Source organism: Leguminivora glycinivorella, chromosome 12 (assembly GCF_023078275.1).
Source record: "Leguminivora glycinivorella isolate SPB_JAAS2020 chromosome 12, LegGlyc_1.1, whole genome shotgun sequence".
NCBI lineage: Eukaryota > Metazoa > Arthropoda > Insecta > Lepidoptera > Tortricidae > Leguminivora > Leguminivora glycinivorella.
Genome location: NC_062982.1, coordinates 16,815,239 through 16,839,692, shown reverse-complemented (window position 1 = coordinate 16,839,692; position 24,454 = coordinate 16,815,239). Strand labels below are relative to the sequence as shown.

The window sequence follows — 24,454 nt, the reverse complement described above, 5'->3', positions numbered from 1 at the left end:
TATTATACCAACTAGGCCACTTATCCCTCGCATAACAACCTTTCGCAGTAAGTATCGTATAACCTTTTGAGCAAGTTGCTTACTAACTATCCACAGAGTTTCCGAAGAAAAATACCGATACATTTCCTCCACTCGATGAATAGGGAAGTTTTCCGACGCTTGTTATATTGAGGACAGGCACAACTATAATTTACAGCGGGAACAGTTTTTATGTTGAATGTGACAATTATTTCAATGGGAGAATGTATTTTTCTCAAACATGGTATGAAATATTGATGTTATGTGCCTTATAATTGGCAGCGAAGTATGACGTTGCAGGTGCGGCTAGGACGATTGATAGATAATGGAATTTCATACAAACCTTGCAGGCCAAGGCCGGCAAAGTCTTCTTTTTTAATTTCCAAACACAGATAATTGTGACATAACATCCAGGTATTTAGCCAATTAAAAAAAAACTATAAGGGGCTTTATAGACGTGCCGACTGCAACTGGTACGGGCCCTAGACAATATTTGATTTTGGGTGCGTTTTCATACAAAAAAAAATTTTTTCGTTTTTTTTTTAATTTTTTTTTAACTTTTTGTTTTTTTATAAGCGTATACGGGGCATCAAAGGGGAACGAAAATTTGATTATTTTTGCGCTACGACGCACCGTTTAGGAGATACAGCCATCCAAAGTTACTATTTTCAGTAGACTTTATTTATTTCATACCATGTTTGAGAAAAGCACTATACATACCTTTGTCCCGGCCTCTGTAGTAATGTACTATTACAGACAATGTTGCGACCGGTCTGGCCTGCGCGTAGTGACCCTGCCAGCAGTCAGAAAACATACATGAACACAAATGAATGCCCTTATGTACGTTCCTTGGTTCGATAAGGGCATTAATTTGTGTGATGAACACGGACATTGTCATGTATGTTTTCACTTATTTGTATATTCTATATTGTACATTGTCTGAGTACCCATGTCACAAGCCTGCTTGAGCTTACCCTGGGTCTCAAATCTCAGTAAATCTGATTAAGAATGTCCTATAGTATTTAATATTTATTTAAGTTCATGTTCAGCCTTACCACTCGTATTATAGTCGCTTTAATATGCAGGTTAATCTGAGGTCGAATCATAAGTTGTCTTTTCTTATACGAGGTTGAGTTAAACATCCCTGATATCTATTTTTTGCAAAATTTGAATCTATAGGTAGAGCGCGATCCTCCCAATTATTTTTTCAGTAGATTTTTCTCTGGGATATAATATAAAGTCCGTGTTTTGGATAATTCAGAAATGTAAAGGAATGATATTTACTAGTCATTAGGTTTCACTATCAGTCAACCAATTTGAATATTTGGTCACTGTAGAACCTTTTCACAGTAAACGTCTGTGTCACTTCCATGGCAAATAAAACACAGTGTCAATAAGACACGGTTCTAGGATAGTTGACCGTACCTACTTATTAAAGTAGAATATAGGTAGTGAGTAAAAAACTCGCTGTAATAAGCTGTGTGCGTCATGCCCACGGGGTTATTCGAGACTTATCTCATGTGTTTTAATATTTTAAAACGACGTCTCACAGGAGTATGTGGTTTAGTAGTTATTAAAACTTTTTGAATAAAGTGGCAGTTACTCATATGGACGGTATTTTTTCAGTTACTTTTAGCTACTGCGATAATTTAAGATTTCATCACATAAATAATATAAAGTAGGTAATGGTTAAAAAAATATTGATACATAATGTATTTAGGGGTCTGGCTGATTATATAAAGATTTTCTTCTTGTATTTTCGCAGCATTTTGCAAGTGCTTATTAGAGAGGATTTACAGGAATTTGAGGACAGCATTGTTTACGTAAGCACGTTAAGATATATCTATCCTAATTAAGTAAACCCATAAACAGATAAAGATTTTTACGTTTAACTATCAATAAAATGATTACAATCCAGCCTATCTTTTCCCAGCGGCGTACTCTACTACCGAACCCTACTTTGGAGATCACATCACTGAACTGAACATTACACCTAACCTCCTGGCCCACACTGTTACAACTTCCCAAACAATCTAGCCATGCACGAAATTGCTTAATTTAGTTTTCAAACAGTGAATTCTCTTATTTAGCTAATTGCAAATCTCGATTCCCTTTAGTGTCTGATTTAAATTAAGCTTTTGGAGTCGCTAAATTTTGCGTCGAATTAACGTTCCGTAATTTTAGCGTATGAGCAAAATGGCTTCGGAAAACTAATTTATGCTTATTAAAAGCTATATGTTTATTTGGTAATTAAATTAACGTCGTGTGCTGAAGTAACATGTTACCTCGTTAACGGGGCTAAATATATTGCTAGGCACATGATCTAATATTTAATACGGCACTGATTTTAATGAAACTTGGAAAACGATATTCTTAATACAATTTATCGGTAACGTTGGTTAACCTTTAAATATTAAATTACGTAAAGTCAAGAAAATTCAGTCTATTCGCATTAATTGATTTAAATTTTGTAACTTACAGAAAACAACTAACTATGCCTGTACCAAAGGAACTCTTTTCACGTGGACGTCATTAAAAATACACTTTAGAAATAAAATAAAATAACATTAAAACACACTACAAATGCTGACAAGGCTGATTTACTATGCAACTCGTAAATTATCAAATCACTATGTTTTCAACAAAAAATGCTTAACTTATTTCATAAAATTATTGTAAATGGTATTAGGTACGTGGGCGCTTTGTTGTTAAAATCAAGATATTTTGAATGTTTTCATAAATTTCGAACGACTGAGTTGTGCTATAAATGTTATTTTGAAATTGTTCAAACTCACACATAGAGTAAAGGTTATCACTGTTTTATTTATCTTATACTTTTAAACGAGCAATTTTGTATATTTATTTATTTATTTATTTTTTATTTATATATATATTTATTTACACTGACGATCTCAAAAACCGCTCTAACGATTTGAGAAATTTGTTAGGGGTTTTTAGTAATAAAATCGGTCTAACTTATCCTTAGGTCCCGGAAAACGCGAATTTCGAGTTTTCATGCGTTTTTTTCGCGCGCCATCTGTGTGCAGTAGTTGTACTGTTAAGACAGAATTCTTTCGGTCGATGTAAGTACTATTTATTGCAAACACTAGATGGCGACACGTCAAGGCTAAAACGAATAGAAAAATACACTATTTGAGTTTTTGTGGCGAAACCACGCGCATCTCGTGTGGAGTAGTGGTGTTAAGGCTGAGAATTCTTTCGCTCGATGTAGGTACTATTCATTTTTGAACTAGATGGCGACACATGTCAAGGATACGAAACAGAACCGAGCGAAGCTCGGTTGCCCAGATATTTATTTTATAAACACCAACGACAATTAAACCATACAAATTCCACGTCCTCGTTGAAATCAGTCCACTGTAACTCAACACGGTCCCACAAAGTCCCTCAAGCATCGGAGGTCGTATCGGATGGTGCTCGACACTCGATCTGCGGGTTGAATTACAAACCGCTGGAATAACGAGACCGAGATATTTTTGTCAATAACTGTGTCAAGTAGGTAGTATTTTAATGATGTGGTTGCAGTAGAAAAATGATGCGTTAAACATTACTCGGGTATTGGTTTTGTCATGGTATTTGATATTGGCCACATTATGTGGTAATTTCACTTAAAAGCGATGTAGCCTTTACAGCTTGTAGTTCTTTGCAGGTTTGCTGTGTCTCTAATTTCGTTAAGGTCAATGCTAAGCAAGGGCACAGTATAATAAAGAGTACTATCGTACAGTATGGCCACTCCCGCTCCCCGCTGAAAGTGCCGCCCACCCCCTCTCGGTTACCTCACAGTTACCCCCTGTCAAAAACGCGAACAGTCGACCTGTCATATGTCACTCATACAAGCATGGTACGCTTTCACCTACACGAGCTTAGACTGTGTGCTAGGAACGCGCCTCTTTCATGTTTTATCGCCAGTGTCCGAGGTGTGGCAAGGGTAAGCTTGCCGTATGGGGATAAATGTGTCTGTCCTATTTACTCAGTGATTTCGAGGGTTCATAAAGTGCCTACCTACCTTTAGAGCAAATCTATGAATTCTTCATAAAAACTGATCATTGTTTGAACAGATTAGATGTTAAAAACATACACACTTCTCCGTATGCCACAAATAGAAATAGTGATATATTTATAATCTACAATAAAACCTGCTTTACTTACTCTGTACATGCTCATACAAAAAAGCACAAAGGTTATACGTATATTATTATCTGGTACTGTGAGGTACGAGTAAAAAAATGTTAAACCGGCCAACGTAAAAACATTTTCACTATCATAGTAGTGATCTGTTATAGTGAATCAAACCGTGAACGCGTTATCAATGGAGCTGCGGCGTAATTAAACGTATAGTTTCCTCACAAACGTTCGTTCTCGCTCGTGACTATCGGTTGCCCAAGCGCAGGCTTACGCTTTATATCAAAATTGTGGCGCTAAAATGTTGCTGCAATAATTTTAGAGAGCTTTTCGATCTGTGGTTACTACTTGTTTATGACAGTTAATGTTAGAGTGTAAGAGGAGAAATAATGAAGATGATAATAGATGAGAAGAAAGTGATGAAGAAATGGATGAAGGTCCTAAATAACTCACTGTAATTTTGAGTTAAACTTTAAATTAATATTTTCATAGAAATGTAATAATTAATGCAAATGCAATTATTAAAAATCCATAACAAATAACAAGGAAACATTTTTTGGGGTTTCTCTAATAAGAAAGAAAGAAAAAACATACATTTACTGCCACAACACCGAGTTAATACAAAGAAAACAATAAACAAGTTACTTAACCTATGAACATAACACCAAATCTAAATCTTAGACTACCTACTGTAACTTAATATCTAAACATTTGTAGTGACAAATGATTTGAGCGTCAGATTGATGCTGAACAGTGTCGACAGAACATGAGTTGTTACACTGCAGCGCTGTTTTTCAGCTCAGACCATAATAAAAACTAAACATTTTTAAATTAAATTAAAGTAGCTCAAAAAAAAACATTTTAAGCACCAATGTAAAGAAAAACGAAATTTAGTAACATATTTTAGCAGTCGAATATAAAAATAAAAAGGACAAATGGACAGTTGAAATAAAAATACCACTTCATTATGTTCTCGCTCATCAACAAATGCGAAAATCAAAATACCTAATATTTATTGAAAATTACCTTTAATAGTTCCATAAAATTAAAATTAGGTACAATAAACGCTTTAATAAATAATTTGGAGACAATCCTACCCAAATAGACTTAGCACCAACTTAAGGAAATCTTTTACTAGAGCACTAGACGCTACACAATAAAGCTACATTTTAGGCGCTTCTGATTCTTGCGCCAGGCTGGCACGATTTCGTTCACCATTCAAAGCAAAATTAAATGCACTGCATTTAAAGAGTTTTTGTGTTACCACGCAATAAGATTAGTGGTAAGTGGTACATTGAAACCCGTTCCCCTTGCGCAGCTGCTCTACGGATTTTGTTGAAAAGTTTGTTCAAAATAATTGAAAATGCTTAGCTTTTATGACTATGGCACATTTTTTAGACTTACTGTTTATTTGAAGCGGTAATACTTAAAGTTTTTTTATTATTTACCCTGTAGGTGTTTCAGAGCCGATTTCCGCAAACTTCTCTTGACAGTCCTCCGGTAGACTATGTTGGTCTCGCATCGGTCTAATATGTCATCAGAAAGGTGTTCCTCGAATATTACACCATAAATCGTCTGCAATAGACGTTAAGGCCAATGATGATGATGTGGTAACGAACGGGTACGGGAACAGTTTCACCACCACCTTAGCTCCGGTGCAGTAGATGTAGGCTGTGGGATATGGATTAAATTGCGGTGTTGGCTATGGTCTAGGAAACTGTCACTGCAATATCACAATTTTATTTCCTTTAAAAGTGTGGTTTACGCTATACGCCACCCCAAAGGTGTGTATATATAACGAAAGAAATGGAATGATTTGCGTAAGTCCGGCGCGTCTTCCACAGCTCAATTGGTTAAGAGTGGCCGCCCCGTCTGCGGTTGATGCGGATTTTAGTCCCGCTGGCAACGTATATTTTTCAATTGTTTTCCTTTGATATACATACATATAATCACGCCTGTATCCCATAATAGGCAGAGCACATGAATACTAAGTTTCAGTGCCACTCTTGGCAAAAAGGGGTTGAAAGAAATCCAAGTTGTGTTACAGTGACAGGTTGCCAGCCTGTCGCCTACGCCACAATTTAACCCATATCCCACAGTTGACTTCTGTACACCCACGGGAAGAAAAGGGGTGATGAAATTCTTAACCAGTCACCATACAGGGCCCTTTGATATAATAACAATAATAATTAAAAAAAACTGTTTTATCTTAATTTATTTCTTCTATGTAAATGTCTGTCGATAAACCGAACATCTGCCGTTGAAATTTACCTCATAATATATAAGGTCCTAATTTATTAGTTGCAGATATTTTAACACATGATACTTTACATTAAAATAATTAACTTTAAATATAAATTAAGAAATCTTTTCATGTAACTTTTTTGATTTCATTTTCCTAACAAAAAAATTAATTATAATTTCGTCTAAAAAAATCATCATGTGCATTATCACATGTCACAATAACATTGTCTGTCATGTAAAAAATTGTTTGTTGTAAATGTCGTAAAGGTTCGGCGGGAAAACTGCACATGTCATTGAAGTGGCCAGTTACAGTTTTTGGTACGTAAAAGAGGTACTAGAATCTGTTCAATGAGTTTTCATTTAATAATCACATAAACAGGATGTTTTTACGTAGCAAATTTGTTTTTCCGTTTTCTCCAAAAAAACATCGTAAAAGCTATAATGTTTCACGGTTTAATATACTCCAGAAACTGAGTACTATCAGCTGTAAAAATATCTGCATCTAATAAATTAGGACCTTATATAATTACTTACCAATCCGGATCCAATCAGATACGAAATTAATCTGAGCCCACATGTCACCTTACGTCACGGCACGACGTCGTATTCAGAGCAGGTTATCCCCCTAACCTATTGTTCAGGTAAATTGAAAACCATAATACCTTGAACGTTTCTATTAAGACCTAACGTTATGACCGGACTCTCGGGTCCATGGGTTTTTGATTTAGAAAACGTTACTCGATAATTTATTGTATGTTGGTTGTATGTAGTGAACAGCGTCCCCAAACTGTTACTTATTTAGCTAAATAAAAATATACACATTTTCCGAGACATTTTCGCAATCGAGTAACTTTTTTTAAATCTTCAAAACCCACCCCAAGTAGGTATATCTCTATATGTAGGTGGGTCTCTATCACACTTACAAATAGTGCGAAAAGGACGGCCTGGCGTTACGATCAATAAGCGACCATGGTTGTGAACATTGACATAAGTACATTACTGGATCAAGCGATTGCGTTCCCATAGTAAAAAAATACTACGGGAAATCATATGTCACAGTGACTGTTGAGTTAAATTGAATGCTCCGTCTAGTAGTTGAGGTGTTCTGTGGGTCGTGCATAGGTTTCCGCTTACCGTTCTCTATCAATTGTCTAGTGTAATCTGAATATGACGTTATGAATTGCGCTCGGTTTTGTATACGTACACATGTTTTGCCGGTAGCAAAATTCAAGTTACGACCAATATTGTTGATTATGCATATATATACATCATCATCATCATCATGGGCCTTTGACATCCATACATTACATTCAATCACGCCTGTATCCCATAATGTTGTTGATTGTTTTGTTTAAAGCCGTTATAATAGTATGTTGATTCAGGTTAAACGCATAAAACTTCACTAGGTATATTTTGTACCTGGAGGCCAAAATTCCAATAATAAAGCCGTTAAAACGATGTACGAGAATCTATGTTTTCGGTTTCACGGGTAAAATTTCACTAGGCGGATTTTGTACCTGAAGGCTAAAATTCTACAATGGATTCGGGAACATCCGACATGTAATTTGCTGTTTCGGCTGTTACGACTGCCAGCAGCAATATTTCAATGGAAAAAATACATTGTCTACAGCCAGCCAATCCGATCTTTCGATTGAGCGGCCGACGGATTCAAAAGCGTGTAATCAAACCGCCGTACGTATTGTCGTCCGGTAGGAACCCGGACAAAGGATCCCGGCCGCCCGTACCGGACCGAATTAGAGACAAACTATCCATGTACCTGATACACGACACATGACATTCACTGCTTCTGGTTTACAGATCAGGAATATGGAGTAAAAGTTTATTTGGACCGTTGGAGTACATTTTGTTCGACGTTACTGTAACCTGTTTTGTTTTACCATTATTAGAGAACTAGCTTGTACCCGCAGCTTCGCTCGCGTTAAATTGGAAATTGTGGAATGCTCCATGCAAACTTCCTCCTCCCATTTTAGGGAAATGTGGGGTTAGAAAGAGACAAAAAGTAGCCTAAGTATGTCACTCCATCGCTTCAACTATCTCCACCTGAAAAATCACGTCAATTCGTCGCTACGTTTTGCCCTGAAAGACGGACAAACAAACAAATAGGTACACAGTTACTTTCCCATTTATAATATTAGTATGGATTTAAACCTTTCTTGAGTTACGTCGGTGACAAACAAACATACGGCTTGCCTAATGGTAAGCAGCCTTCGTTGCAAACACCTGCAACTTGTATTCCCTAATAAGACCCACTTGCACCAAACACGTAACTCAGGGTTAGTGGGCTGTCATCTGTCAAATTCCATATAAAATGGTGGGTTAACCCTCGGGTTAACCCCTTTTTCGTTGGTGCAAGTGGCCTTAAGAGTGTTACCCTAGTAACTAAAAGATAATAACCCCAGTACTAGTATACCCTAGTACTTAGAGATTAAAATTTAACATACATATATACAATCACGCCTGTATCCCATGAAGGGGTAGGCAGAGCACATAAAACTACTTAAGTTTCAGTGCCACTCTTGTAAAATTTAAAAAATATAAAAACCTTTTATTTGAATTTGCCTAAACAACTGGTACACATTTATATAATAGGATCAGAAACACGTGTACAAGATTTCAACCAGGTTAATCCTGCTGTAGATATACGAAGATCTAAGAGCTTTGACAATAAACACCCAGTTGTCCTAAATATAACTAAACCTTCACAACGCCTATAAACATAAGATACTTGTCTTGTAGTTTCCCGACTTTATACATGTTAGTATTTTAATTGAGACAGATAAATTACTGTTATCTGTCATGTGTAATATACTAACTTTTGCCCGTGGCTTCGCTAGCGCTAGAAAGAGACAAAAAGTATCCTATGTCACTTTCCATTCCTTCAACTATCTCCACCTAAAAAATCACGTCAATTCGACGCTCCGTTTTGCCATGAAAGACGGACAAACAAACAGAAACACACACTTTCCCATTTACAATATTAAATAATATAATTTATAGTATAGATTCTAGAGTGTTACCAAAGTATCTAACGTAATAAAGAATCCAGAGAGTATTTTTTGTTAGTCAAATGTTTGCTGTGTGTATAATTTTTTTGTAGCCAAGAGACTATTAATTGGAAAAATTGAAAAAGAAAGAATCAGATTACTTTACCTACCTGTCTAGACTGCTGTACTCCAAGTAATAAGGACAATTTAAGTTAAGAATTTGATAAGCTCTGCGTTATTAGTTTCGAGTTCACTCAAGTAATTTACTAAAACAGCATTTAATGAAGTATTTCATCTTTTTCAGATATATGATACACCGGAGACCACGAAGACGAAGAAATGGTCATCAAAATTGAAACTGAATACTTCAGGGAGTGTAAAATCATCAGAAAAATCACCGGAAAGCCCATATATGTACGGAACCATCAGCGGCCCCAGCGGGTCGGCTTTGTCCAAGTCCATGAAGTACGCTGAAACATGGTTGTATGGGTCCGTGAGGACCCAAACCCCACCGATGAGACCCAGCGTGTTCTCAGCGTATCCGGAAGTACCTGGCCCTGTTCTAATAAGTACTCCTCAAAAACCAACACCTCACAACTACGCTGTAATACTATGTTCCTGCCCTGAGTACCTTAATGGTACAAAAAAAACCAGCTCTACCAAAGTCAGTATATGTAAGAAATGCAAGGGATCTCGTTTACCTTTAACTATAGCCGAAAGCCCGCGGATGTTAGTGGGAGGCACAGTCAGAGGACACCAAGTGAATAGAGATGCTGGCTTACTTAGAGCTGGGACGGTCAGAGTTCAAGGGTCTAAGGCGAGACCTTCTATACTTAAATCAAATGGAGATAATGATCCTTATGACTTAATGAGACGAAGTCGATTAGCACCTCCTCATGAAGCTCGTATAGGAAGTCAGTTCTCAACGACTCGTTCACGGGCAAAAAGCATCAGCCCATGTAGAGGAAAAAATAGGAAGCCGAGTCCAGAATCGCAACGTAAAATTAGAAGTAAATCTGTTAGTAGAGTCAATGATGTTTGGGTGGACGAGGATAACAATGCGAACGTTAACGACTCTAAGAAATCTATTTTATCATGTGACATCAACCCGTACGATCTGGTGAAGTCAAGTGGTCATTCAAAATCATTAGTCGAAATAGAATTTGATGATGATTATGCAGATATGTTTCAAGATCCACTTAAAGTAGGTAACTCTAGGCCACTGAGTAAGTCCAAGTCGGATACTAATGTTAAAGCTATCGGTGGCCAACGCATTCGTATATCAGATGAATCCAAGACTTATGCTATACAAGATACAACTTCTTACGACTCCTTAAACTGTGATCTCAAAAATTTTGAAATGAAAACGCAGGGGATATCTTCCTTATTACCAAATATTAAAACTGAAAGTTACAAATCGTTGCCTGTAAATAAACCCACGAATAAAAAGACTATTAACTTATCTCCCGCAAATCGCACAAAACAGAAAAGTGTTTCTCCAAAACGACCACCAAGAAGAGTCCGGAATGCAAGAACAGACGATGATAGTGAAAGTGACAACCAACGTCTACCAGAACGTAACTATAATAGAAAAGCACCCACAGATAATTCACGAAATCAAAAATATAAATCAAATAACTCTGAAAACATAAAATCTATTCTTAAGAAGCCAAGAAATTATGACTTATATATGGTGAATCCAAAATTGGAAACATCGGATGAATCGTCCGAAAAGAAACGAAACAATGCTTCACAGTTCTACCTTCCTAAGCCAAAAGAAAAAGGTTTAACTACAACACAGAATATATTACAGCGAAAGCGTGTTCAATTTTTAGTAGAAAACGAAGAAACAAAAGTAATTTACACAGCAGAATTCAATCTTCAAGAAAACACGGTAAGAGGAATACCCGGTGATATACCAGCAGATATGGAAGACGATATCGTAGCAGAAGGTGATATTGTCAGCCATAGTTTGACAGAGGTTGACCTTGAATTGGCAAAATTAATCACACAGAGTACAGGAAACGACCCAAGCCTGTATGAAGATGTACAAGTAAACAATAACTTTGGAGTTATTACGGAAGGTACCAGCCCCGTAGAAACTAATATTTTCTCAGATACTGCAAGGAAATCAACTGATGAAAATGTAGCAGGTATGTATATTTTATTGAGGTAAAAAACCATAGTCCCATATCTTTAGACTTGAAGCGGCCAATGATGAATGAAATATTACATTTGTAAATGCATTTTCAAGAATATTGAATGTCAAGAGTTACATAAAATGATCTAGTATTTTATAATTTAACTTTATTGGTTTTTTTTTATGAAGGATAAAGATAATTAATGAATCTACGGTTGTACTCACGTTATTATATCGCTATTGCTGCGACATGCTTCGGGCCAATTCGGAGGCCCCTCTTCAGGCATATAGGAGTTTACGCGACGGCTAAACTCCGTGACGGAGTACAACCGTAGATTCATTAATTATTTGAATATGTCTCACGAAAGTTTAACGTGTATAAGGATAAAGATGATGAAATTATCAAAAATGTACCTACATGTCACATCGATTGGCTGTATTAATTGTATTGACCTAACTGTACCTATTTTATTATTTTTGCAGATAACAACGTACCAAAAATACCTGTTTTGCGTCGCTCGGAATCAGAAAGATTAACGTCGATTATGTCCGTTGCACCTCCTAAATTTTTGGATACAATGGCGTTGCGTCCCAAACCTAAACATGGACATACAAGTCAGGTCTTTTTAGGATCTCTCAATGAATTCGAACAAAATAAAGAAAATGCATTTCGACATGAATCGTCGCAAATTACTGAGTCACAAGCGGTTGAAAAGAATTCACTGCAAAATGATGATGAATCAGGAAATATAAGTGATAATAGTGATATTACACAAAAGATCTTGAACAATTTGCGACGAGGTATATCAGAATCACCTGAGCCGCCTCCTCGGCTTAAAGTAAAGGACCGCAAGTTAAAGAAAAATAATTACGTAAAAACGAGATTCGTGAGGAATAATTCTACAAGTTCCACAAGTGATGAATGGTCGGACGCTAATGATAATGAGCAAAGAACTGTTTTAAGAGTAAAACAATTTGATTCAGATGAGGGCGAAGAACCTAATGCTTCAACTGAAATAACAGAAAATGAACCTAGAAAAACATCTATTCAGATCAGTGGCAATGAATGCTATTCTACAATGAATGTCAGCAGTGACACGCCTATTTATTTATCTTCAGTCGTGGTCAATGATGATTCAGGAAACACGTGTGATACTTATCAGACTGGAACAACAGTTACTATTAGCGTTGGAACACCTCAAAAAGCAGTAAAGAAATCTAAGAGTCAGATCTACATAGGAACGTCTTTATCTAACCGCAGAGAAAAGAAAGAAGAATCAAATACGTACGAAGAGTATTATAATGACAACCAATCAATGAATTCTAATAACACATCTAATTCAATTAATGACATTAGTACACCCGATATGTCCACAATTCTGAATGATCCTGTACAAGCTGTTAAACTAAACCTTGTTCCGCACGTTTGTGGAAAGAGTAATAATCCCTTGGATAACAGTGAGGAATCTTTTGACCAATCTCCGAGAGAGAAAAACAGTCACAAAATGGAAACGTTGTTAGCAAACTCTTTGACGACCCCTTCTTTGGCCATTTAGCAGAAGGTCTCGACTCAGGACTAGTTAAAAAATTAATAGAGAATTCGCTTATAAAACTTCAAGAAACTAAAAACCAGGATGGTACGGAAACACAAGAAATCACAATCGGAAAATTGATTGAAAGCTCTTTAAAGAATCTTAAAGAAGAAATTAATAAAAGGGAAGAGACAAAAGTAAATAATAATGTGAACGAACAAAATAGCGCCAGAGATGACGAGTCGGACAAGAAAGCAGCCGACCCGTCAGCTTGTCTAGAAAACGACGACAACGGCTGCTCTGCTCCCTATGAAAGTATGGAGTATGAAAGCGGTGCTATGGGAGTATTTTCAGACCTTGAACCTATGTCAGACTGTTATAACGCGTCCGCGAGCGAACTTTCTACTGAAGATGACACGACTTCAACAAGATCTAAGTTTTATCAAATGTTAGTGGATGCTGCGCTATGCGATATTGAGATAGCAAGCAACACTGATGATGATCATCACTATGAATCAATCCGCCTTAACAGTGATCCCATTTATGAAGAAATTGGTGATATGCCACCTCCATTACCAGTTAATCCTCCTCCAACATCATTATCAATATTAGACGAGGAAAAACGAAATGGTTCGCGGTCGATTTTTGAAGGAGCATCAAAATATGATATTTTATCCTATTTGGTAGATGCTAAAGAAAGAGGTATTGATGACGAAGATACATATATTACTAGTTTTGGTACTGAAAACGATTCATTGAATCAATCCAAAGATAAATTAATAAATTCAGAAATAAATGCTCATCTAAGCAGTAATACAAGCCAGCTATCTAACGCCTCCGATTCAAGTGAAGACAATTCGTTAATTATTAATCATGATAGTATAGAAAAGACCCTTGTTTGTAAGAAAACATCCGCAGAAATTGAAAGGAACGATTCTGGTGTTGGTTCAGAAACAAGTAAGTCATCTAGAAGTCGGCTGCAGGGAAAAATATCACCTTGCAATACACTGACGGATAAAGATACCCCAATACACCTCTGTGAAGATTGTGATACTACAGTCGAGACTCAAGTCACAGAACAAGGTTTGTATGGCTCTGATCTTCAAAACAATATTATACCAATACTAACTGAATTAGCTTCATGTTCTTATAATAAATGTGAATGTATATGACAATCCGATTAAGGAATAGGTACAATTGTTTTTATTTTTACAGGCTCATTGTATGCTCCATTAGTGTGCCGAAAATGTGCGAAGAAGCGAGCAGAGAGAAAAGAAATCATAACAGAAATTGTTGAGACCGAGGAAAAGTATGGGCGAGATTTGCAAATTATCCTTGAGGAATTTTACAAACCTATGTTAGTCGCGGGCTTACTTAATCAAGAACAATTAAGTGCAATTTTCCTTAATGTTGAAGAACTCATTGAAAATAATCAAGTGTTGTCTGAAAAGTTAAGAGATGCTCTGGAAATTGCGGTTGAACAAGGAGATGAGGTACGTTATTTAAAAACTCGGGCTTTTTGAGTTTATTACTTTGTTAACATTATTTTAAATTTAAAATGAATGTAAAATGGTTTATACGTGAGTTTAATGACCAGAGAGATATACTACAAATGATTGGTATATTAGTTTTCATTTCAAGAGTTAAATCGTTTCATTATTATTTATAGCAGTGTATCTCGCCATCAATGAAATGTAACAAATTGCTTCTTCTGTTTCAGGACTTATTAACAGTGAACGTGGGGAAGATACTTCTAGAGTGTTCTGGCATGCTGACGGCATTCCAGTCATACTGTGTCAAACAAGCGGGCGCTGCACTTCTATTAGCGGGCCTTGAGAAAGACAAGGAGCTGCTTCGGATATTTTTGCGAGTCTCTCAAATGGAAAACACTGTTTTAAGGAGGATGAACTTGAACTCCTTCTTAATGGTAAGTATTGAGTTTATTATTTCATTATCATATTTGGACAACTCTTTCCAAATCTTTTCTCTTTATTCCAAAAGAAATTACCGTCTCAATTTGGTTCCTTGCCTTTTTTTTATCTTTGATGATTCTTTTTAAGATGTTGTTTATGTTTTACACATTTAACTAATTATTTATCGTTTGTCCTTTCTATTGTTATCATCTTAAATTGATTCTAGTTCTCTTCTAATTTTTCAGGTGCCTGTCCAACGTGTAACAAAATATCCGCTCCTGTTATCTCGGCTTCATCGTTCAACGGCAGCGTGCGCCGCTGAAAGAGATGACGTGCGCAGCGCTCAGCGTTGTGTCGAATCCAGACTGGAAGAGATGAACGCAGCAGCGGCAGCAGCAGCTGCTGCAGCAAGAGACGTCCCACTGTGGAGGAGACTTGCTGCGGCTAGAAGAACTGCTCACGATCTCCATGTCGCTGATATCAGACTGAGAAAGATGGCCGTTGACGTCCTTGATTGGAATCACGATGATGCAAGGTACGTTTTCTGCTTATCTAAACTTTTGAGAGAGAGTAACTGTAGGTGCCCAGTAAAATTAAAAATTGGTTTCGAAACAAATAAAATTCAAGGCTTTGTTGATGCCTTACAGCAGAAATATCTGTTTGCCAACCACACATAAAAACCGTAAGGGAAATTTGAAAACTCTTTAAATTATTTACAGTATTATCGCGCAATAAACTCCAAATTTAAACTGGTATCCATTGTTAATTACTTTTCATTGGTTCGGGTGGGAGTGCCGATGTTATGAAAGTTATGTAAATTGTTTTTGTTATTATTAGTTTCATGAATCATGCTCCAACTAGAACATGTCGATATCCCTTTAACCTTGAAATGATATTGTTATAAATATTCGAGTTGTAGGTAAGTATTATAAAAGCAAATAAAAGGCTTTTTAAATGCCTAAAATCCTATCGGTGCCAGATACAAAACACAATTTAATCTTGTTAGAAGCGGACCGAGAAAATGTCAAAACAAAAGATTTCCAATTTGTAAAACCAAACAGAAGGGACAAAAACTATTATCCGGCCGAGATTAAAGTCTTCAATCTAATCCCGATTTAATTAAAAAATAAACATTGTCCTTCGGGCCATTCGCGATAATTTCGGCAAATTGTAGTCCTTGCACATTCTCGTGCTATTGGCGGATGGGACAAATGACCCCATTACTGGAACATTGCGGCCCGCAGGTTTATCTACGGGTTAAGTGATAAATGTCATGCGGGTGCAGAGTTTTTAACCCCTCTCTGTTTTATGGGTCGTGATTTTTAATGGTGTCGCTGATGTTCTTTATTTAGAATGCGATAATGTTTTATTTCTATTTAAATTTGTGTAGTTAAATCTATTATGCTTCCTTCAAATCTATTAACTTATTGAAATATTAAAACAAATTCCATTTAATCGGTTAGAAGTATAAAGTCTGTATGTAATTGAAAGTTATGAAGCGCGGTAGCTGAATTACTCGTTGCTGTGCAATCATTTTTGGGAAGCAAATTCTTGTTGCTCTTTTAAACTCTATATGCAGCTTGTATGTTGCATTAATTTTCATTTCTAATAGGAAATTTTACATTTTAGTAAAAATGTATCTTCCGCCATATCTTGTTGCTTGCATCGTAAAGCTGATAGTCGTCGCTTTAGTGGCAGTAACAGAGGCAAGTGCTATTCCCGAGGGCTCTTTATTGCTGGAGAGCTCCAGAAATACAAGTAATTATACGTGTAAAAAGGAAATAACGTTTGAAGCAGTAATTCGGGACAATTCCGATGCTTAAAAATATATCGCACATAAAATTGTCGTTAAGTGAAGAGAGAATGGCCTAACTGTATCGATTGAGGCGAATCTTAGACTAGTATGCTTTTGTTACTGCAAGGAAATGTTGTAAGGAAGATCTTCGAATTGGCCGTTTCTTGAAATTTTCGGTTGGGCATATAGATAGATAGATAGATAGAATACTCTTTATTGGCACACCTCAGCAAAAGATACAGTGGAGACAAAACAAATTATTATAAATAGAGGCAGACAACAGGCGGTCTTATAATGAAAAAAGCCAAACCCATTTTTATCATATATTACGAAGTAATCAATTTTATAGTAGCGATTGGTGTAACGACCGTATTGTGACAAAATATATTGATTACTATAGTTATTGATCAGCACCATACAAGTACTTGGCCAAAGCTTTTACCTATAAGGCACATGTAGAGAGCGGATTTCAGGCAGCGATTTAAATATTAATATGGATATGGCTAGTGCAATTTTTAAATACATGTCATTTGGTTTATAATTAGGTCTTAAAATCTATTATTATTACATCGAACTCCGCAAACTTCGCTGAATAATTAAATTAAATTAATGTTATTTTTGCAACAAACTACTTTTAAAGAAAAGTATTTTATTCAAAATAAAGGAGTTTGTTTAGAGGAAGCGTATTATTTTCATTTTTCTATTCTTTGAGTCGTAATAGAAGGTTTACTGTGCAATGCGCAACTTACATAAACATTTTTTTATTTATGGTCATCACAATTTTTGCCCGATATTCACAAAAGCATCCAAAAAGGGTTTTACTTTTATGTTCCGATACATTTTTTTTGTGTGTAGAAAAAATAATAAATTATGCGAGTCATATCCATATTAATATTTAAATCGCTACCTGAAATCCGCTCTCAACTTATCATCTTATCAATAAAGGACTTCTATTGCCGTGATATTTTCTTGCCTAAATTTGAAGCGACCAATTACTACAGTGTAGGCCCATAGGTAACTATAATTTATCATCAACCATATAGGTATGAATTGTTAAAAAAAGCAAAGCCACATTTTTGATGTGATCATTCTTTATTGTAAGAGTTATACGCAATTATGTTTGACGTTGAATAAAGTCAAATTAACTGCTTTAAAATTGATAAAAGTAGGTGAATCTAGTAATAAAGATGATTTACCACCTGTGGAACTACTGACAGCAGTGATAAACGCATTTTTTGCGTTGTAGTTTCCTCGCTATAGTGAGGGGAAAATTTTTGTGTTACACTCGGGTGCAAATGTATTTTACTTCTCGTGTGTTAAAAAACTCCCAAGTTCAGGATTCTATTCTCGAACCACTCGCTTCGCTCGTGGTTCAACTATAGAATCCTTTCACTTGCTCGTTTTTCAATTCCACACTCGGCGTTAAAATACAACTTTGCCCCCTTGTATAACAAATAACTATTACTTTTCGCATAACCTCAAAGCCGTCTATTTGCAGAGCGTAGCGTCTAAAATTGTTTTCATAATACGAATACTGAGTAGAGGAGACAGAACGGCAAGGTAGGTAATTATTATGTCGGTTGCAATATGCGCTTCGCTCCAGGACCCGCCATGCACGAATTTAATGAAGTTTCGTTTAATGGAACTTGTCTACGTAATTTCCTTTCATTCCGAAGTAATTGTATTGTGCCTGAATTGTATTCACAAAGGGTTATTGTATTCTGTTAATTGCAATGTGTTAAATTCGACTGAATATGTGATAAGCTGGCGGGGGAAGTGTACCAGTGAATGAACAGTGCTAGTGACTGAGCGAAATGCGGCATTCTCGTAAATCGACAAAATTGTGAATTCAGGGTGCGTAGCCGAATGGCCGAAACGCTCAAGAAACGCTCACGAAACGAAACGCTAGTAGATATCTATCTCTATCGCTCTTGCGTATTGGCGCGACAGAGCCAGATAACCTTTCGCGGCGTTTCGTTTTCGTTTGGCGTCGGAGAAATGCCATTCGGCTACGGGGCCTGAAGAAACATTAATATTTAAGTTTTGGTAACATGTGACTTTAAGTCGACAATAGTTACGCCAGAAAGAAGTGGCATGATGATGATTGTAATGGATTAATCGCGTCTATGTTTTTTAAACTAATCTCCAATGTTTCAAAGACGGCATTGTTGACGGCATGTTGACGGCCCGTGGTATTGGAACAAACTAAGTTTCGTTCCTATTTAAAGTATGTGTGTACAAAAATCGTGAAAGTTTAAATGAAATAAGTTTAAATATTACGAAAACAAAAAAAAAAAATTGGAATGGTTTTTCTTATGGACTTACATGAAAAGAATTCTAAAATTACCTTAAAAGTTCATTTGTTGGTGTAATTACCCTATTACTTATATTTAACGCCAGTAGTATACAAAAAGTTTGTAAAGGTACCAGTTTGCATGTAAAGACTAAAGCAAAACACCGAAGTATAACATTGTTTCATGTCTTTTCGCAGACGGTTTTATGTGCAATAACTTTTTAAACAAAACAGTTGCCTCCGATCAGTCTCCCAAGCAAAACTAAACCTATACGAATTAAACACTGAAAACATTTTGGCTTTGATTTCTCCAAAAGTGACTACCTTTTTGCTGCCATGTGACAATAACATACATGACATGTATTTATAAATCACATGACATGTATTTAAAAATTGCACTAGCCATATCCATATTAATATTTAAATCGCTGCCTGAAATCCGCTCTCTACATGTGCCTTATAGGTAAAAGCTTTGGCCAAGTACTTGTATGGTGCTGATCAATAACTATAGTAATCAATCTATTTTGTCACAATACGGTCGTTACACCAATCGCTACTATAAAATTGATTACTTCGTAATATATGATAAAAATGGGTTTGGCTTTTTCATTATAAGACCGCCTGTTGTCTGCCTATATTTATAATCATTTGTTTTGTCTCCACTGTATCTTTTGCTGAGGTGTGCCAATAAAGAGTATTCTATCTATTTATCTATCTATCTATATGCCCAACCGAAAATTTTAAGAAACGGCCAATTCGAAGATCTTCCTTACAACATTTCCTTGCAGTAACAAAAGCATACTAGTCTAAGATTCGCCTCAATCGATATAGTTAGGCCATTCTCTCTTCACTTAACGACAATTTTATGTGCGATATATTTTTAGGCATCGGAATTGTCCCGAATTACTGCTTCAAACGTTATTTCCTTTTTACACGTATAATTACTTGTATTTCTGGAGCTCTCCAGCGATAAAGATCAGTGTCACCAACGCCATTTCAAAAATTGCACTCATATTCAATACGAAGCATATTATGTAAAATTTTATACAGTCACATCACACAGTTCCAACAACCGTATTATTACCGTTTGCATCATGTTTGCATGCTATAAGGTAACCTGTATTTTTGACAATCAGCGCAGCGCCAATCCTCGCGCAAAGTCTCAAATCGCCTCTTGATTTATATCAAGTTAATGGCAGCGAAAAGGTTAACGTTGAAACAACTCCGCTAAAATAATACCGAATTGTCAGCCTAGATGGAAGCAAGTACTCACCGACAATGAAAACATTACCAATAATACCACCGTCCTAATTCTATTAAGCCGTCATCTAATTCTGTTGGCCTATGATTAAAACAATTTTTTTCTTTTACTGCTTCCTTTACTTGATTATAATCCTTGTTTTGTATGTTTGAAGGTTCGCAATGGAAGGGAAGTTGCTGTTCACCCAGCCGAATGACAACAACTGGCGGAAAGGACGCACAATCAAGCTGACGCCCATCAACGCCCTTTTGGTAACTAACGGAAAGGTGATTTATTTTTTCTGTTATATTTTTATAGTGTGACTAGTTTTTGCCCGCAGCTTCGCTCGCGTTAAATTTGAAAATTGCGGAATGCTCCATACAAACTTTCACCCCTCCCCCCATTTTAGGGAAATGGGGGGTTTGAAAGAGATCAAAAGTAGCCTATGTCACTCTCTATCCCTTCAACTATCTCCACTTAAAACATAATGTCAATTCGTCGCTCCGTTTTAAAGACGGACAAACAAACAGACACACACACTTTCCCATTTATAATATTAAGTATGGATATGTTTAATGTTTTGCCTGTGTTGATTAAGATATTGAGAGGAAAGTGATAGACTTATTGCTTCAACTGCAAGATAGTGAAGTCACAATTCATTGAATAAAAAAATCTAATAGGCGCATCTTCCCTTTTACTTTTCTACAATGTCTGTACTTCATATTTAATTGATATGGGTGTACAACCGTGTTGCCTAAAATAGAACTATTTATTTATGTTATTTTATTTTTAAATAAACTAATGAAATAAATTCTATTCTACGCTTCTGTAATGACTAGTGCGAATATTGTAGTGTCGTTGCGTTATCTTATCGATTTGACTCTTCTACTTTGTGAGACGGCATGTTATTGTTGACCTATTATTTCATTAGTGTTAAAATGACAATAATCCATTTCCGTTGTGACCCGAAATTTTGAATTTCACACTTAGACCCCTATATTCTATTTCAGCCAACGATAACGCACAAAACGAACGAGATCCGCGAAACCAGAGAAGCGAGAGATCGCGAAGCGAGAGAAAGAGAAGGCGATGCCCTCTTCGCACGGAGTGGAGTGAGAGAGGCTGCTCTCCTCCTAGTGAGAGAAAAGGCAGGAAGATACACGCTGCAGAGAGAACCGCTGTTCTTGGATAGGTGTGTGGTGGCTGCGGATCATGAGCCTGAACATTTCTTCGAAGTTCACGAGATAACTACTAAGGATTCATATATTTTCAAGGTGAGTTTTATTTAATTAAGGTTTATGCACCATTCAAGTCTCCCTTATAGCACACCACGGACACTGGCAATCAAATGTGTGAAAGAGGCGCGTTCCCAGCACGCAGTCTAAGCTCGTGTAAGTAAACGCGTACCATGCTTGTATGAGTGAAATATGACAGGTCGACTGTTCGCGTTTTTGACAGGCGGTAACTGTGAGGTAACCGAGAGGGGGTGGGCGGCACTTTCAGCGGGGAGCGGGAGTGGCCATACTGTACGTTATTATATTTTGATGGTGTTATTTACATAGACATATAATGAATTATTAGATAGTAAAGCAAAGTGTGTAAGGAAAATCACAAATATCTAATTATTTCCTGAATCACTATAATTTGTTTTTTCCTGCACGGGAAGCATGGTCGCGCGATAGACGACAAAATATCAGGCCATCCCTATCGCACTTACATATAGTGCGATAGGGACGGCCTGCTATTTTATCGTCTATCGCGCGACCATGCTTCCCGTGCTGTTCTAACCTAGAAATCCATAATATGAACACTGTGATATAATTGCAGTAAAATGCTGTTAACTAAAGAATGAATTCAGTGTTAAAACCGTGCTCTGACTCTGTGTCTTAACAAGTTAATGTACTAAACATTTCATTTAATTTCATTTCATTTCTTTATTAGCATTCACATACTATACAGTCTATACATAATATACAGTACAGCACATGAAACCCCTTGAGGTGCAGCAAAAGATTAAATTAGAGAATATAAGCCAAGTAAGATATACCGATACATAGAGTCAAAAAGAGAAAAAAAAATGCAATGTCACATTAATAAATAGAACTAGGGTCTTTAAATATGTCGTCTTTAAAAATGGCGCAGCCGGTTGGATATAAAATAAAAACAATAAGCAAAATTATTAATTTTATTACTTACAAATTTAGTCTTTATAGTTCAAAAAGCTGTCAATGCCAAAAAACATTATCTACCATTCGATTTTATAAAGGGTTTCAAGTTTGATCAGTGTAACCAATTTTCGTGCTCTAAAAATTTCGTGATATCAAAGAGGATCGAGTATTATAAAGATTTACTGTCGAAGTAACATGTGTAATCACAGTGCATAGACTGCCATCTCTTGACACAGGCTTAAAACATTTGAACCTCAGTTTTGACAATTTGGCCCATATTCTTAGCTTGATATGTGTTAAAATGTCAAATATTAATATTAGCGCCTTCTAGCTGAGCGTACCCAAAAAGTGTAATGCCATCTAGACTACCGTACCTTTTTCTGTATGGTACTGAGGTACGTTTTTTCTTAGATTTTATCCGTCTATACCGAGTTATAATATCCAATAATATATCTATTTTTGGTTTAACCAATTTTCGTGCTCTAAAAATCTCGTGATATGCATTTTTACTTACCCTCATTTTTTTAATTTACAGGCAGAAGAGAGCTCTCGCACGCGCACCTGGTACCGGCAGCTGCAGTATCACGCGCAGGGCGCAGGCGCGTGGCGCAAGCGCCGCAACGCTCTCGCCAATATCATGATCAACCCGATGCTTACTAGAAACTAAGCTTTACTACATAAACAAAAATTGTTACACCTCTAAACTACAGATGTCGCAGTAGTATGCGTAGTGATACTAGCGACATCTGTAGTTTAGAGGTCGCATACTTACCTCTTAAATACAGATGTCGCTAGTGTCACTACGCAATGCGCTCGCATTAATGATCAATCTCATACTTACTAGAAACTAACCTTAAGACATAACAAAAAAAACATCAAATAGCACTTTCAGATACACTTCTAATCTTAAAAAATGTTTCGCCGTATGTTTCCCAAAAAAACGTGCTGTTACGCTAGCCATCATAATCAACCCGATGCTTACTAGAAACTAATACATATCTTTACTTGAAATACTTATGGGCAAAAAAAAAACACATTTTTAAACAAAAATATTTCCAACTTAAATATAGATGTCGCTAGTGTCACTATGCAACGTGATGGCCAACATCATAATAATTCCGATACTTACTAGAAAATAAACTTAAGGGTTAAAAAACAGTAAAAAAGAAATACCTTCAAATCTATGGGGATTTGTTACCTTAAAAAAAACCTTAGGTCTCCTACTCTCCTCACAAAAAAAACGTGCAGTTGAGTGCGACACATAGCAACAAGTAAGATCTCTTTTTCGTTTTGAAAAGAAAACAAAGTTTAAAAAAATATTCGTAGTATTTTAAATAAAAAAGTGTATTAAACATCGAGGTAGAATCCATTTTCCGCTGTAATTGAAATTTTTCCTTTAATTGAAATTCTTTTCGCAATAGTTCTTGTTCAAAAATTCATCAATAGTTTTGCATTTACGTTGCATTTTAATGCGTGGATGCTACGGTATTTTTTGTGTGAGATAAAATGTGGTTTTCATTATAGAAGGGCCTTTATGCTTCAAGAGCAATAAGGACCTTTTCATCTGAAATTTCAACATTAATTCGTCTTTCTGGTAAATTCACCCGTGTTCGACCTGTGACCGAACGCGATCAGATATCATTATTTTACTTTTTTTGACGTTTCGGTCAAGTTGCATTGGCTATATGGTCACGGAAGATAATAAAATCATGATATTTTATCGCGTTTGACCCAATAGTGACTTAAAAAATGTGTACCTAAAAAATACGGGAAATTTAGAATGTTAATATATAAGAATTCGTGTTTATTGTAGTTGCAGCATAAGGACCCTTTTCTATTGGAAAGCTATAATCAGTAAGTGGTTATGTCTAATACAATTTTAAATTTACTTCTAAAGTTATACATATTTCATCGGTTTTTTGCCATTCGAAAAATTGCATTTTATGGTTGCTTTTGTTTAATT

General features: G+C 36.2%; 1 protein-coding gene across 1 annotated transcript in view; it reads left to right on the top strand.

Annotated features, from left to right (window-relative positions):
- Window positions 1-24,250, top strand: part of LOC125232181 — a 262,234-nt gene extending 237,984 nt beyond the window's left edge. Inside the window, 9 exon segments of the mRNA XM_048137811.1 lie at window positions 9,715-11,563; window positions 12,034-13,059; window positions 13,062-14,165; window positions 14,298-14,575; window positions 14,803-15,009; window positions 15,241-15,530; window positions 20,499-20,610; window positions 21,334-21,597; window positions 23,027-24,250. Coding sequence (XP_047993768.1) covers window positions 9,715-11,563; window positions 12,034-13,059; window positions 13,062-14,165; window positions 14,298-14,575; window positions 14,803-15,009; window positions 15,241-15,530; window positions 20,499-20,610; window positions 21,334-21,597; window positions 23,027-23,158 — 5,262 coding nt within the window. The 3' untranslated portion in view covers window positions 23,159-24,250.
- The last annotated feature ends 204 nt before the right edge of the window (window positions 24,251-24,454 follow it).